This window comes from Amborella trichopoda, chromosome 3 (assembly GCF_054954075.1).
Source record: "Amborella trichopoda isolate Santa Cruz 75 chromosome 3, AtrichopodaSantaCruz75HAP2 v2.0, whole genome shotgun sequence".
In the NCBI taxonomy this organism is placed as follows: Eukaryota; Viridiplantae; Streptophyta; class Magnoliopsida; order Amborellales; family Amborellaceae; genus Amborella; species Amborella trichopoda.
Genome location: NC_142338.1, coordinates 27,489,151 through 27,506,770, shown reverse-complemented (window position 1 = coordinate 27,506,770; position 17,620 = coordinate 27,489,151). Strand labels below are relative to the sequence as shown.

General features: G+C 38.2%; 1 protein-coding gene across 7 annotated transcripts; it reads left to right on the top strand.

The window, feature by feature from the left end:
• Window positions 1-4,661: 4,661 nt before the first annotated feature.
• Window positions 4,662-15,709, top strand: LOC18437359 (uncharacterized). Of its 7 annotated transcripts, none has more exons than XM_011626225.3 (4): window positions 4,662-4,980; window positions 5,569-6,627; window positions 14,245-14,288; window positions 14,783-15,709. In XM_011626225.3, exons 2-4 carry the CDS (start codon window positions 6,273-6,275, stop codon window positions 15,578-15,580), a joined length of 1,197 nt encoding a protein of 398 aa, XP_011624527.1. In that variant the 5' UTR covers window positions 4,662-4,980; window positions 5,569-6,272; the 3' UTR covers window positions 15,581-15,709. The 7 variants fall into 7 exon arrangements, with proteins under 7 accessions (XP_011624527.1, XP_088718447.1, XP_088718445.1 ...); XM_088862321.1 differs by having other exon boundaries at window positions 4,667-4,980; window positions 14,245-14,311; XM_011626226.3 differs by lacking the exon at window positions 4,662-4,980 and adding an exon at window positions 5,006-5,218.
• The last annotated feature ends 1,911 nt before the right edge of the window (window positions 15,710-17,620 follow it).

Here is a 17,620-nt window from a genome sequence, read left to right as displayed (position 1 = left end):
TGCTGAGATGAAAATCGAAAAGAATCTTGAGCGTTGAAAAAACAAAAATCCACTGGGCTGAACACCCGAAATGGACCCTAGCGGCAAAGAAAAAAAAAAAAAAAAAATCCGCCGGGCTAAAAATTCGAAAAGAACCTCGAGCGTTGAAAAGAAGCTACCGGGCTGAACACTCGAAAGGGACCCCGGGGATATAGAAAAATATAACTTCTCTATCTTTCCGTCTCTTCTCTAAAATCTCCAGAAATTCTTCTCTTCTCAAGTTAGAATGTCGATAGAAAGCAAAGGAAGGCATCAATCCAAGTAAAACCTAAAGAGGCTCGACTATCTGAACTTCAAAAGAGTGGTAGTAGAAGAACAAAATTGGAATTTCAAGGATATTCTGAGCACTCTGAGGCACATCCCATATTTTTCAAGACACTGGTTTGCTCAGAAAAATAAGAAAAAACCTTCCTTGAATTGTGACATAAGAGCCAAGATTGGAAGATGAGGAAGTACTTAGTGATTCCTCGTCCAGAAAGTCCCAAGTAGAGGCTCGACAAGCTCAATAAAAAAATTTAAAATAAAAAAAAGAGAGACAACTCCATGGTAGCATGAGCCTAAACTATTTACCACAAATTGTTTTTAAAAATTTCTCATCCATCTTCAAAATTTCCCTTATGTGTTTCGTGAGTTTTCAAAAACCTTAATTCATTTGGTTAAAACGTAGCACAAAACTCTGTTTATATTTCAAATTTAATCTACCTTCAAAACCTTCTAAAATGTTTTAAAAAATGAGGAGTTTCATGTAGGCTTGGATATGGGTCCGCCGCCACCAAATCCTGAATTGCCATGCTTGCAAACCCTTAAGAAAATAAAGACCAACCCATAAGTTCCCATACCAAAAAAAGACCTGAACTTGCGGACCTTAAGAATCAGAATCGAAGGTAAACAAGAAATTCAATTAGCCAGAAATTCATCATCTCAACATTTTTTCTAAATCAAAATCCCATTCAATTCGAGAATCAGACCCTAAGAAAGAGGTCTAAAGTAGAAGATGATTACACTGACTGCTTCCTAGGTAGCATTGGAGTGACTACAACAAGAAGTGTCATCGGCTTAAAGATAACACGATTCATGTTGACTGTCACTTCGGATCCCGATTGTCAAAGATCTCTCAACCGCACTTATTCAAAGATAGTAGTGCCAGTTCGATGTCTTACGGATCAAAAGCATCCATTGACGTACAGCTTACCCAAAGGGTATTGATCGTTCAAAAGAATGATCCCTCGAAAAGGGTTTTCATTCCCACCATGTCTCACTTCTTTGTCATTCACCTGGTGTCCCAGGTGAATGGAAAAGAGGGGCAACTGTAGACACCCCCTCTAAATTATGGCTAAGGGAGCTCTTAAAAACCTCGATTTTGGTATTAAATGACTACACAAACCTTAGTAGACCATAAGAAACCTAAACCCAATCTAATTGCTTCAAAATTATCCAAATCCTATCCCAAATTGAAGTAGAGCTCGAGGTCTTTCCAACGGTCGAAGAATCACCTGAATCGGACTATGGATAAAAAGATACAACAAATGACAATTTAGTCTCTCTCAAACCCAAGTGTCGGGACACAGGCCGGGCTGTAACACGGCTTGACATGCCCATACACGGTGTGATGATGCAGACGCAACCTAATGATGCAGTTAACGCGTTTTATGATGCAGTAAGGTGTTGTCTTGAAATAGATAAGGCTAAAATTTCAAGATAAATCTAAAATATTCCAAAAAAATCAAGAAAAATTATCAATTGAATCTTATAAATACCCCATCTCCCTAACCCAAAAATAGGATGAAAAATAGACCAAGAAAGAAAGAAATCCCTGAGAAATTTTTGAAATTAGAAAATTACCCAAAAATACAAAAAACTAGAAAAAACCTTTAGAAAATTCCAAAAAAATTAGGAAAATTCCCAAAAAATTCCAAAAAATATGAGAAAATCTCATAATTAATATTAACCTTTGGAGATCCCAAAATCCTTTAAAACTAAGGAAATTCTATTCTGATCCTAAGAAAAGCCTTGGTAGACCCTACCTAAAATTCTCAGTTTTTCCTCCTGCTTTAGGAACCTCAGATCTAGGTCAAAGAACCTTAGATCTACCAATTCCAATAGGCAAAGACATCCAAAAAAAGAGATGGTGGCGGAAATCGGAAGAGCGGCCTGATCCAAGCACGAAACTCTAGGTTTCAGGATTCTAAAGGTAAGTATATCTTTGTTTGCTTAATTTAACTTGTTTTTCTTCATTTAATTCTCTAATTTGTTTTATTTTTCTATAAATTAATTCATCATTAGATTTAATTAAATTTAGAATCATTTTTTTTAGGACAGAATACGGATTTGGAGCTAGTGATGCCACTGGATTCAGAAAAAGACCGGATCTGTATAGATCTGGGACTTTTCTGAGTTCATAATTCAAGCGACTCCACTCTATCTACCTTTTCAAAAGTAACTCAGTTTTTGCTAAGATTTGAGCAGATCTCATCCCAGAGATCGGCGCCGATCGGAGCGTAAACAATGACCTACATAATTATGTATCAATTAAAATGATTTTATTGCATTAATAAAATTGACAATAAAATATAGATATGCATACCTAAAAATTTGAGCAACCTTCGATTTCTTGCAAATTCGAGCAACTAGTATTGCTTAATCGCAAAAAAAGCCTGCAATAGCTTATGAAGATCAGGATTACAAGCAAACCCCCTCTGTTTTCAATAAAAAATTCGGCCTATATCGACTCAGATATCAAGATTGGCATAATCAATTGTTCTTCACAAAATCCCTCTGATTTCTTGAAAATTTGACCAAATTAAGAAAAAAGGCTATTATGACATATGAAGATCAGGATTTCTAACAAAAACCTCTATTTTCAAGAAAAAATTCTGCCCATATCGGTTCAAATCTCAATATTGGCATAATTTCTTTTTCAGTCAACTGATCTTCACAAAACCTCTGATTTCTTAAAAAATCGGCCTATTATATTTGCTGAATCACATAAAAAATTACTACAATCTTCTGTAAAAGAACAATTCCCTTCAAAACCCATTTGATTCGAACAAAAAACAATCAATATTTCTGGCGAAATTGACAGAATGGCGAATTTAGGGTGTTTGTGAAAAACACGAAAAAACATTGTGATTCAATTGTCTAAATTTGTTGTTTTATAATAAAAACGAATAATTTCGAACAATAATGCAATGGAAAGGCTGAAATTGATCAATAATTGTAGAAAACCTACAATCTACAGCAATATCGTGACTTTCTTTTGGCTATGCATTATTCATAGATTTTTTCAAACAACTCGGACAATTCACTGTTACAACCATCTTTTTCACCAAAACGGTGCGTCCCATGCGATTACGCCATTCTGGATCGACTCGTCATTTTTTAAATTGCTGGTTGGAAGTAATGAGAAAAGATAGGGGACTTGTGGTCTCACTAAAAGTATGGCCCTTGATAAAGTAGAATGGCAAACTAGGATTCCTGTAGCTGGCCTCAAATAATTAGGAAAATGATTAGAAGATGATCATGTGATAAAAGAAGAGTACCTATTTTATATATAATGTTCTTTGATGAACTCATCCAACCCTATTCTAGTATATTAATCCAAGAGCGGTTGTATGTTTTATTTTGGATAAAAAATTAGGTGGAAACATTATTATAAAAGTTGATATGCATCTGTGTTTTATTTTGGATAAAAAATTCGGTGGAAACATTATTCTGAAAGTTGATATGCATCGAGAAGGTTATAGAGTAACGACCCTTAAAAGGGATATCCTTAGAGACGTGGAAGATTGTTCGAAGAGAAGACTGTTAGGGTGCATGTCCTCCAATATAACTCCTTTCCAACTGACTTTGCATCTTCTCACCTCCTGTTGTTCTACCTCCCTATGCGTGTAACCTCCTTTATATTAAAAAACATAAAATAAAAATTCCCTTTGTTCTCTATGTTCTTTGTGTTTTTCTGTATTTCTTATTTCTAGTTCCAAATAAAAAATCTCAATGTTTAGTATTTATGTCTCTATAAGTTTTTTTTCTTGCTAAGCAAGTTTTGGGTCAAATTTTGAGCTCTCTGTCGGTGCTCCAAAAAACTTCGGGCGGAGCCTAGGCAGTCGAGGGATCTAAGATACCCAGCACCTAGCGGCTGCCCTTAACCTTGACAGTCGACATTCAAAAGGGGGAAAGGCGTATACACTAATCATGTTTTAAGTTCAGACTTTGCATAAAAATGCATATTCATGTATTTTTTATAACCTAAACAAAAGAAAACACTAAAACTAACCACTTGATGGGTATTTTTGCACCTTAGTGAGCGCAATTACCTAGGCGCTCATCGAGGTACCCTAAGTGCCCACTTAGGATACATTTTAGGCGGGCGCCTAGGGTCCTTAGGTGGGCGCCGAGGAACAACCCACCTATTTGGTCCGTCTACGGTGTGACCAAGTCCCATATCCGCCTGGGGGTTAGGTACACCGCTTTTTGAATGAATGCTCTCTTTTTTAGGCGCTTCACCCATCCCTTTTTTATGGGTTTGATTTTCAATAATTACCCTCTCGATTGCGGCTAACCAAAGTTAGAGTGGAAATATCAAAATTTTCCCTACTAAGAGATATCGGTTTCTCAGCCCATTCCATTTTATTTAGAAAGTGTTTCTATAGAACTCCCAATGAAAATGAAAGTTTTTAACTTCATGTTTTAAAAAATAAGGAATATTGACACCATTTCAAGTTTTTAACTTCATGTTTTAAAAAATAAGGAATATTGACACCATTTCGGATCAGCACCGGAAAGTCTTCGGTGAAAGAGGATATTTCGGCGAATAATATGAAGCGCTGAGATTATTTTTGGGTAAGTCATATGAAGCGCCGAGATGATAGTGTAAGTCGCGACGTTCTCTGCGTGTTCCCACTTCGCATTCTTCAGCCCATTTATTTCTCGCAGTAAATAAAGGTGAACTTAATTATTAGTTTCAGTTACAAGAAAGTCGAAATTCATTCATTCACGTCTCTCTTTTTCTTCGTTCTTTTCTTTTATTTGGAAGACGACTTTTTGTCTTTCAGATGATGTCATCTTCCCCTTAAACTCCCTCCCTTGAAAACCCTAATATAAAAAGTTCTTCTTCAATTTCAGTGTAAAGACTCCCCCCCTCTTTGTTGAAAAACCAGAACCCTAGTTCTTGAATTTCAGTGTACAGTGCCTCTTCTTTCAACTCTCTCTCTTCCCCTACCTCTTTCCTAATTCTAACTATAATCTGTTTCTCTCTCTAACCATCGCAATAGGAAAGAATTAGAGTTTTTCCTGGGTTAGGGTGTCGCGGGTTAGACACTTGTTGCCCTAGAATCATCGTTTTTGCAGCTTTGTGGCCTTTCTCTGACGGTTGTCGCTTGGTCCTGATTATTTGATATTGTTGCAGAATTGCCTAGTTGAAGTTTTAGCTTTGTTTTTTAGGAAAGCAATTTTCCCGGAGTTGTATGAAATGATTTAGATTCTCGGCTGAGTGTGATATATTTGATCATTTTGTGCTTTTTTTTTTAACAGATGGGTTATGGGGCTCTTGCAGCAATTGGATTGGACTCTAGGTACTCCATTGATGGGTATTATTTATTAAGGAAGTGCAAGTGATTGATCATATTTGTTGGGGGAATAGTTAGTCGCTTACGATCATTTTGATGGGAATTTTTTTTGGTTAATCAGCGCTTCTAATGGGGATTTATTGGTGGTTTAAGATCATTTAAGGGCTTAAAAGTTGATTAAGATGGATTATTCAGAATGGACCCATGGCTCATGACGGTTTACAGGGGAAGGGGTTTTGAATAAATTCTATCCAATTCTAGTGCTTGTTGGCATCTTGAAGGATTCATGCATGTAAGAACATTAATTGATTCCTTGGTGCCTTATTTCGTAATGCAACTGGTGACAATTTGAAGGATTTTTGCGCGGCTGAAGATCATCTTTCAGGGAATTGCAAGTGATTTATGGACCTTTGAGGGTTTTTGAGTGACACAACCAATTGAAGTGATCATCCATGTGATTTATGATCATCTTGTTGATATTGTAAATGGTTTATCACGTCTCTTGATCGACATGTCAACAACAAGATATTCTCTGTGAGTTATAAGGGTCAACAACAAGATATTCCCTGTGAGTTATAAGGGGCCGAAACGGTTGTTTTATAATCCTTGTCATTGGATTTTTAGTTGGGTTATGCTACTGTAGAACAGTCCTTCTATAACACACTCACCATGGGTTCGATTTGTTGTGTTGCTGCAAGAGAGAAAACCTTAACCCAATCAAATAATGCACCATCTCCTGTTCCTTATATGCAATATAATCAAGTAAACTCCATGCATTCTCCTTCATGGAGCTTTCAATGGGATGGAAGGTCACATGTTGAGACTAGTGTGGACAGTTCGGTGCAGGCTCATCGAGATATGTCTGGTCGTAGCAGTGGGAACATGGCTTCTGAATTCAAGGGTGAGTTTGGTTCCGGAACGATTTCAAATGGTGAGAGTCCTATGGAGAGTTATAGAACACCCACATGGACGAAGTCTCCGGTTCACCCTCATGATAGTGATGACTTCAACACTAGTGTTTCAGGTAGGTTTAATTATGAGTAATCTGATTAATTCTATGTTTTGGTTCTCTTGTCGCGGATGGTTCATCACAAAAAAGACTATCTTGGGGCCTAACGTGCTTTTGTTGAGTTTCATTCTATGGTTCAGGTGCTTTGTTAAACTTGTTATGATTTGGAGTGCTTGCAATTTCATTTCAAAGTTATGTTTTCCATTGGGAATGTTTTGACATTTAAAAAGAAAACTGAACCGACACAAGCTACTTTGTAAAAGACTTGGATTTAAAGAAAACCCTATTCTCATAATCATGAGAAGTTACCCATCTTTAAAAAGTTAGTAGAAAAGTTTTCAGTCAGGTGCAAGAACCGAAAACTTAGCCCTGATTGAATTATATAAGATGAGGCTAGCAAGTGAAATGTCACCATTTCTTGTTTAAGTCCACATTCTATCTTCTATAGAAGCTTTTTATTTTATCACCAACATTTCTTTGAAAGAGACTATAAATCTAGTCCTATGATACAAAGAAACAAAGATAACTACAAAGAAAAACAAAGTGGGGTGACCACCGGAGGCGAAAACAGGACTCTTCCCCATAACCCACTATCCCATCCCCTTCAACCTTTTAAAACCAAGCTATAATAAGCTATTGAGGGAACCTTGTTTTTGAGTGCTTGTGCCCTTTCCTTTCATGTTTCCGGTATGCTAGCACCCCTTCACCCAATTGGAATTGTTCCTTCTATCCAATTTATGGAACAATTTTGTTATCTTCCCTGGACAAGTATTGAGAATGACACTTAACATATTCTTACTTCTACATTAAAAAAACATTCAGTAAAAATTGATACTAAAAAGAAAAACATATTCCCAATTCGACAAATTTGCTTTATACTCTTTATTTACTTATCCGTACTTCCAGGTACCTCTTCCTGGTAGAGGCTGGCTCTCTGTTTCCTTCGTTTGTTAGGTATTACTTTTGCAGGTGGGGAAATTTTTCTTTTGGCAACTAAGCCTGTAATTATTTTGATCCTACTGCCTAGTCTGGGTTATATGGCAACCTCCTAGATGCTGATCTTTGAGTCGCTCAGTTTCCTTGATATCTAAACCCAACATTTGTTCCTTGCACAAACTAAATGCCTAGTTGGTTGACCCCTCTTTGCAGATGCACTGTACCATAGTTATTGAGACATGGTCCTTCATAGTTATTTTAAAACGTAAGTACTCCCTCCATTTTGTGACCTCTTATCCAGCTGTTTTTCTCTCTTTTTTTCGGAAACTTTTCCAGCTGGTCTTTTCCTCCTGATGCCATTGAGAGGTAAGATCGCATCTTGGCGAATATTTGGGGCATGTGGATTAGCCGCATCTTTGATGGGCTACCATATTAATTGGCTCTGCCTAACGGAGAAAATCAGGGTGAACATCTTCTCATGGGTGACATGTAGAGCACAAATTTGGGTTATCTCTGCAGCTGAACCTCAACATAATATAACAATGATTGCCAGCAATGCTATTTTTCACATATCCAGCAACTGCTGGTGTTGTGGAGGCCTTAAGTCTAAGGTTTGATGCAGCTTTTGTACCCTGGCTTGACTGGTGTTTGGATGATTTGGGTGATACCTTTTTGATGTTCATGAACCTCATCAGGGTAGGTGGCCCTAGCGAAGCTGAAGTTAGAGCTCTTGTTACTGGCTTCCATTGTTTTTAGCAGGAGCAGGGACTTGCTGGTAGAGGGTGATTCCTTTTATGCGATCCTGTGGCCATCATGCTAATTCCCCATCCTTGGTGATTTGCCTACCTCGTTGAAGCGGTGTTTAATCGATTCATGGGAGGAAGTTATCCTTAAAGCTTTTGTTATGTGCTGCTAATGAGCGAGCTGATTCTTTGGCTAAGAAGGGTATTTGTATTGAAAATTCTATTCCTTTCTGTCTCCATTCAAGGGTTTCGACCTTGTAGTGATTTTTTCTGTGTTTACACTTTCTAATAGCATTTTTTCTTTTTCACCTTTTTTATTTTTTTTTATTTTTTATTTTTTTTTATTTTTATTTTTCTTCTTCCTTTTTTTCGTTTTTTAGAGTTCGTTGATGTTTGTATTAAGAGGAAAGTATCAAGGTACAAAAAAATTTGCCAACCCACAGACTGGGTGCTCTATGACAAAAACTCCCCTGTTGGGTGGGCTATAAACAAAGGGGGGAAGCGGTAGATCAAAAAATTCTATATCCAGTGTAGGTCCAACAAAAAAGAAAAGGACAAAGGAACTAGGAGCTCAAAAAGGTTCCATGTGAGTCATCTCAAATTGCTTCACTTTAGCGAGTTCGTCGGCTGCTAAGTTGGTCTCGCTCCAGAAAGGTCTCCATAAGACATGCAAAGCCCTGCAAATATGGCATATTTTGTCAAAACCATACCCTAGTCTCTAAGGGTAACTGAGGATCCTGAGGCCTAGGTAATGATGTTTTTAGAGCGATCGAAGTTCTTGAGACCTTCGAGGAGGGTAGGGGCCAAGAGCCACAGTGGTGTTGAATCAGCATGCCCGAAGAATTTAGAGAAAGAGAATAGAGTGCATCCATTGTAGTCTCTGATGATGGTCCCAATGCCTACTGCGCCTGGGTTGCCTAGAAAGCAGCCATCAAAGTTTAGTGAGTCACTGTTACTATTCTTAAAAGAAACGTTTTGAGGATAAAAGGGATCTAAAGACCCAATAAGCTGGGGGATAGAAGGAAGAATGAAGGGGGAGAAATGAGAGTGCAATGGGGAATGTCACAATGAGTGATGAGACCCTTAAATCTGGAATGAGTCTTTATGGACTCCCTCACAAGCCAACAAGTTGGCCTTTGAAAAGGCCTACCTCAATTTATGATGACATGGGATAATTAACCTAGCATGAAGAAAGGATATGCTGGATATCCTCCACATATTCCAGCCTCCAAGGTTACTCAAAAACTACCTGTAGCATGCATGGTTATAGGTTATTTTGGTCCTTTGAATTATTGCAAGTAAAGCTAGGGCTGTCTTTTATAATCAACTGTTGTCAATATGAAGTTCAGTTTTGGTTCTTGAAGTTTTTCTTTCATTGGATGATATAAATTGGCTCTCAATCTGCTGTGCATAATCAGTCCCTTTGTTTTTATGATCTTTTTAAGTTTACATGTGAGATTTGGTTTCTTCTGCAAGCTATTTTCTAGAATATTAGATATGCCTTTAAAAGTCAACAATGGTCTGGAATGAGGAGAGCATTAAAATATTTTTGTGCAAGTTGCTCTGAATCTAGACCATTAAAGATTTCTGCTGATTACTACTGCTGGTGCTGTGTTCAAGAAAAGGTTGTGCAATATAGTGAATAAATCTGGTAAGATTAGGGGAAAGCTTTGTGACAGTTAACTTTCTTTCTTCAGTTATACATTTGCCATGATGTAGGATAACACATGGTCTAATGAAATTAAATATTCGATCAGGAGTAAGATACTATGTTTATCCCACATTTTTATCCTCAAAGACTATAGTATGCCATTTAGAAATTGCAAGCGAATGAATAATTGGCAATAACATTGAGTTGTTCTTAAAACTAAATTCACAATAAACATAAGAATAGGTGTGGGTGCTTGAGAGCATATTAGGGGCATCGTTGGGTGGAAGTAGTGGTATGTTTCATGCCATGAGGAAATACACAATGAAGACCAGATTTTTTATTGATTGTTATAAAAGTAAATTAAGAGGCCATGCAGGGCATATGAGATGTAACAAAGGGAAGGGATGACATGTAGGGAATATTTTACGTGAAAGGAAGAATACCAAGCATAAAACCTATATTTTAGCATTGTAAGATTCAGAAGAAAACACAAGAGGTTTTGCAGAGGGCTAACGTGCGTATGTGGGACTCGCACAAGGTATGCTAGTGTCGGCCTCAATCTCCCTTGCTACGAGTAGAGATTACTTAATGGCACCAAATTATGTGGATTGGATGCTTGAGAGCTTCTTTTCAAGCCACGGGAAGGAACAAGGGTATAAGGGTTATGGTGGTAGAACATCAATGAAGAGTATTAGTTGGTAGGTGACATCAGGGAGGACATGGGGTAAGTAGGAGATAGCTTCTGGTAGATTGGATCGGAAAGAAATGGTATGTGATTATGTGTGCAACAAGGGCATGTTGTGGTCATAGTGAGGATTGAGTGTTGCAGTGCTTCTTAGAAGCAAAGTTTAAAATCTTGCCCTTGAGCTCTGATATATCAGGCAATATGATGGTGCCTGGCAATGAGCGAAATCTGAAATATTAGGCTTGTACGCTTTAAGGGCTCTCCTGGTGGATGGTGGGTGCAGAAGAGGGTTGAAGCTTGGAGAATACTGGTAGTTATATTGTAGGTAGAGGTTTTTCTTGAAGTTGAGCTTCGGGAAGTGAGAGGCATGGGGTATGGGCACCTGACTTGATCATTAGGGAATTGACAACATCAACACCACATTCCAGGTTTGAATGCCACTGCTGACATACCCAAAAGAAAGAAAAAGAAGTCGGGGTCTTGGGTTTTTGAGCATGGGCATAGTTTTGGGGGATTGCTAGAATGAAGTACCAATAATTTCAAAATGGCCAAAATATTTCTGTTTTTTTCCTATTTTTTTTGCGATTTTGTTAATGGGTACAATACGTAGGAATGGAAACCATAACTTTACTTCCTGAAGCTAATATTTCTAACCATTCTCCGATCACACAAATAACAACTTGCAATTTGAACATAATAATTAAGCCATGAATTATTGGACTTAATATAGTCCTCTTATTGTTAATAGGGGTATCATTGGGGTCGGGGCTGGTCCTACTTAGGTCCAGGTTTGGATCCAGATGCTGGACCAGACTGGTCGTGTCTGGGTCCATTTGACTTGGCTCCAACCCAAATCAGATCTGGTCCTGGGTCCATCTCTTACATTGCCGGGCGGGATGGGGTCTGGGTTAGGGTTGACTTGACCTGACCTGGATATATATATATATATAGGGAGCAGTTTGCATACGGATGCATCCGTAGGTGTAGCGGTAAGGTGCACCTTCAAATTTTATCATGGTATATAAATTTGAGGTAAAATGTTCTTAGGATTATCTCAAAATCTATTTTTATATCTAATTATAAAAGTTTAAATTTCAAAAATGGTTAAAATCAAGTAGAAGCTGATGTATGGAACAGACTCACAGGTTCTGCCAAAGGTTTATGCGCAAACTGTTCTGAAGATATGCCGAACATAAAGATGGTTTTTAGTGGTCCATAATATTAACATAGCAGTTGCATTGGGTGATAGGTGCATTGGAGTGAAGTTGTGCTCCTTCCTCATTAAGGAGTGAAGGCTTGATGCAGAGCCCACTGATGTCTGCTTTAATGACCAGTGGGCAGCTTGATAAAGAATCCATTGTGCACATAGAATCAGTCCAGCTATCTAAAACGACTAGTGAGATCCAAATATTAGACAAGAGAGAGAGAGAGACAGCTCTATGCTATACAGAAAGTAAAAGCCAGCTAGCACAGAAGAGAGGGAATGCCCATGATCAGATCACGAACAGGTTCACAGACCACCCTCGTCTTTTCCACCAAAGGGAAACACACATTGCGGTACGGCTGAGTCACTGAGTATTAGATTGAGGAAAGATATTGCTGTTAACAAAAGAAGGGCTGTGTGTGGGTGTGTCGTTCTATGCTGCAAAACTTTTTCATTTATAGACTGCTAGAACCCGTACATTATAAATCATAGATGAATTGGCATGTCCCATATGTGTGACACCTGTTGTGTGCCATTTCCACAGCTGGACGACATATCTTTGGTGGCTTTGGCAAAGTGATGTTGTCAATAAACATTATTTACGTAAAGAATTGTAGTTTGGGTCATTACTGTGGACCGTGGGTCATGACATGGCATGGCATGCGTTGTGCACACACATTCAGGTACTGATTATGACCTTTGCCAAAGGAAAAAAGCCTCTTTATCTTTCCAGGAGAACTTTAAAAGCGAAGAATCTCAGTTTAAACTTGGAAAACCTTTCCAGATCCTCTAATGTGGAACTATACAGGTTCATTTGCAAATTTGGGATTAATACTCTACAGGAACTCCTCCTCTCATATGAGCCACAGACTCCAGAAAGGCCTCACGGGGGCTATGTGCTTCAATAAGCTAATGACCTTCAAGTGAAGGACATGCAATTGACGGATAGTTACCTATTGACGACATGAAATCCCATTTCTGCAAACTTAGTTATACCCGTATTGGCTATGTTGTTTGCCATGTGTTATAGCATTTGTTGGAATATGGACAATCTGCAATATGAGGTTACATTTGTGGAGGATGACACCTTTAACCATTCTCAGACTCTTATTTTTCTTTTTGATGGATTTGGTTGCTCGGCTGACTTGTAGGGCTACGTAATATTGATGACCTTCCAGTTTACCATTCGCTTCACTTGGCTCCTATGACTTAAGAGATAAGCTATCCTCAAAGCATCAGCCATTCCTCTTCCAGAGCATGTTCTTCTGAATGCAACCTACCATTTTAATTGCCACATTATCAGTTAAAACTAACCATGGGTTGCTACATCTGTGAATGCAGTTTCACTTCATTTTGAAGAGTAGCTGCACCAACGACCTGTTCCTTTTACTAACAAATTCTCTGTATGACTGTATATTCTGTAAATCTTCATTCCTTGTGATGACAAACAATTTACTGTTGCCCTCTTTTCTTCTTCGATATTGCCAGTTATATCCTTGGTGTTATCAGAGGCCCTCTATAAGTTGGTTAGTTGCCTGAATATCCCTCTTGCTCCTTATTCCTTGTCCACTACTTTGGAATTTCAGACAAGTCTGATGGTGCCTGCCGCCTAAAAGATTATTTTCCTCTGGTCTTCCATGTACGAGCCTCTTTTTTCTGGATCCAAGATTTTAGTTTCATTCTGAGCATTTAATATTGTTCTTTTAGGCACCTGATGTTCTATTCCCTGAATGAAGGGCAAAAGAACAAGTGTGAATCACATAGAACAAGAGCAAGATGTTCAAGGCAATTGATTTCCCACCAAAGTGTGCAGTGAAGGATGTGAAGAATGCGTGCAATGAGCAATGGAAAGTTAAATAGGAGAATTTTTATTACTGGAATTTACTATTTGGATGTTAAGTGCACCCATATTCTCTGTTTAAATTATTTAGTTAGTTTTGCATTATGAGAATTTGTATTTAGAATACATCCAGGAGGAGCTTGAAGTATGGAGTACTTTTTTTTGTATACATAAAATGATTGCTTTAAGCATGGAATGCTCAAGAACTCAAGCTATAAAATTAGTACATATATTCTTTTTATGTTGGCATGTAAACTGCACGCTTTCCCTCCTAAAGGTGAAATATTTTTAGCAAACCTTATTATTATTTTTTGTTGACTATCAAGCTTTACTAGCCCCAAATGCAAGCTTTGATTTGAAACAGATATTTGCTCCCATGTTAGTTTAGTGGATGGCTTTTGAAACATGACATGGCTGCATAACATTTAACCCTTGAATCTTATTTGATTGAGATGTACTTGACTCTCACATATTCTTCAATTGAGATATACTTGACTCTCACATATTCTTCAATCCAATTTGGATTATGTGTTTTCTCTAATACTGTTCTTTACTTCTTGCACATCTCAACAGACATAAATTCAAGTCCATCCTTGATGCAAAAATATCCTGCAGAGGTGAGCTGGAACCGGTTGCAATGGTACTTACCATTGTCATCTAAGTTTTGGTGACTTTCTCGAATTTTGGTTGAAATATTTCTGGCCCTCGCTTTGGCATCACATTGTTGGCTGTCATGCCTCCAGTTCTAGCTATATTGATTTACATCAATGCCTTTTGAGGCTGATTTTGGTCCTCTTTCTCTAATTTAGCCTTTTTTCTCTTATTTATGATTACCAAATTATAATATTCAATTTAGAATCTGGCCTCTTTAAGATCAGAAATGCCGAAATTAAATTCTGGACCCCATCCAAAACCATCCTAAGCTCTGAAAACTTATTTCTCTTCATATTTTAAAATATCTTACTGTTTCTTACTGGTCAAAGAACAAATTTCTTGTTTCTTATTTTGTCATTTTGCAACTGGCTATATTATATTGTTATAAAGAAGAAATCTCAGTACACTTTGGGATCCTTCTGTTGTTCCTAATATGCCCCATTCATTACTTTTCTAGGAGAAGATTTTCAACAGATCGCCAACTCTCTCAGACAATTCTAAGTCTAAACTCCTTCAGTTTGTTCCTTCAACGCCCTCTGCATCAAGGTCGAAGACCACCGACCCCTCATCATCTCGGAACTATTTGAACGATCATGGATCTCAAGGTGGGTCCTCCGATAGGTGGTCCATGCGTACCTTCTCCGAACTTGTGGCTTCTTCTCGAAGAGAGAGGTGGTCTTTTGACAGTGAGTGCTTGGTTGGAAAGATGACAAGATCAAACAGCCACCATCTCTCTTCGCCTTCAATGGATTTACAAGCTTGTGCAATCTGCTCAAAACCCTTAATCGATAGGTCCCCTTATAGCAGCCAAAACTTAATAACCAGTTACGATGCCCCTGTAGTTGGTGTTCTCTTTTGTGGTCATGTCTACCATGCTGATTGTTTAGAGCACACCACACCAGAGCCTAATCGTTATGACCCACCTTGTCCTCTATGCTTGGTTGGTGAGAAAGGTCTTAAGATTCGAATATCAAGGGAGAAAGCCTCGAGGCTGGATGCTAGTGATTCTAGAGTGAGAAACAAGATATCAAGAATTGGGGTTGCAGATATTGATTTAGATAATGAATCGCTTGTTCCTAATCGTCATAGAGATGGGAAGGATCCAAAGATGGTGGCTACCTCCAGTGCAAAAGGTTTTCTTGGAGGTCCATTCTTGAAAAGGCATTTCTCAATTGGGTCAAGGACCACGAGGTCTGTCTCAGAGAATGATTCTACAAGAAGAAAGAGTTTCTGGGGAAGGATCCGCAGGGATTGATTGATTGCCCTCTCAGGCTGGCAGAGGTCAGGATTACAAATTTGTTAACCATTGCTAAATGATATGTTAATACACATTGCTGAAAATATTATTATCTGCTGCCAATAAATCATATAGCTTTAGCATTGATATCAGTTGAATGCCAGATAGTTTTAGCATGGGTCAGATGCATGCCAAATATTGCGCAAATTTTCGATGTTATCATTATGTTTACATGGTCATACCTTGCTCATGGAAATGATAGTAATACAAATTATTATGTGCAGAAGATGACCTTGTATGTATAATAGTCATGACTCATGATGATTAGGTGTGAAACTTCCCACAAATTTTAGTTAATGACTAGGATACTGGGATACAAGCAACATAATGGATGCATTTCTTGGGAGAGATGGAGTTCCCATAGGTTAGCTTCCTCTAATTAACTCTTCTCAAGCTAGAGAACATGCCACCTGATATGTGTCCATCATTACATGATAGAGAAGTAGAAAAAGATATCTAGTCTGTTATTAGTCTCATTATACATCATCTCCATGGTAGCAACAGGCTCCCAAGGGCCTTCTCCCTCTCATATTGCTCGTCAACTTACATTTATGGAGTTACCCTTCACTGTGAAACGCCTTGGCGCGTGTTTAGAATACAAATATGGAACTTCTAGAAGCTCCCTTATTTCTTCCTTAATCCTAGTTGTCTGACAGTCTGAATTGGGAATCCAGGGCATTTGACTATTGACAACTCATTTCTACATTGTTTATTAGGACCAACTTGATAAAAAATACTCCATTGCTTACTCGAAACCCTGATCCCAACTTTCATTAATGTGATGTCTTTAAACCTAGCTAATAGTTCACTCATTTCTTCAATCTCATCCTTCCTTGACGCCCTCCTTTGACCCATCAATGACTCCCACGTCAAAAGAATCCTTAAACATTGGAGTCACAGCCTGACCTCAAAGAGTTTGTATTGTGTGCTACATGTCATTCCAAAGGTTTGTTGCTAAAAGCATTTTCAACTTTGAATTAATGAATCCTCTTCTTGTAATCTTAGCTGGTCTGTTATACGTCTCGAAGCTCCAGAAACACTGTTGTCCTAACATCTCTAATTGCCACTATGCACCTCTCTCTATAGTGCCATTAACCCTTGATGACCTCCAAAGCTGGTTCAACCTGCCTATTAGCCTTGACGCCATTTCATGTTCTTAATCGTGCATTTCCCTCTCTATTTGTTTAGGCTTGGCTCTCTTTCCACCCTCCACTATGGGCTTTCTATGAAACCTGAAATATGTAAAATTGGTGTGCAAGTACTTCAGCGAGTCAATGGTTGTCCTCTTTGGGTCCTCTTTGAGCGGGACCACTTGAAAAGGAATAGCTATTTATCTTTGCTCTTGCACCAATTTAGGAGTGAAAAACTGTGCAGCTTGTACCCTCTATTATATATGGCCGAGCCCATGTTGACAAAAAGAAAAGTAAATAAGGAGACCATTTACTTTTAATATCAAGAGGTTACAATCACTCTTGTCCATCTGATTTTAAATGGGTGCTGGTAAGTATCTTTTACTACACTCAAAGTTCAAAGAAAATTTTTTTGAACTTTGTGAAACTTCCTAAGCCATCAAATTTGATATCTAATGGTTAGGAATAATTGTGACGTCTTTGTAATAAAAATAAATGGTCTCATTGTATACAATCCCTTAACAAAATCATCTTTACTCTGCAATAAAAGAATGCTTAGCAAACATCAAATAAATCCTTGATCAATTTTTTGGGCTGTCCAAACAAGGTCTTAATGTCACAAATGTGGTTCAGTTTTCACTTTGTTTTTATATTTTTATTTTTGGTGGGGGGGTGGGTGGCTGGGTGGGTAGGTGGGTGGGGTGGGTGCGTGGGGTGGGGTGGAGTGGGTTGGGTGCGGTGGAGAGGTCTGATTTTTAATATTAAGACTCAAAATATTTTTAGTGCTGCTATCCTGACAGCAACGACTATGCCAAAAAAAGGCAAAAAGAGCTCCTCTTAATGACTGATCAACATTATTATTGTATTG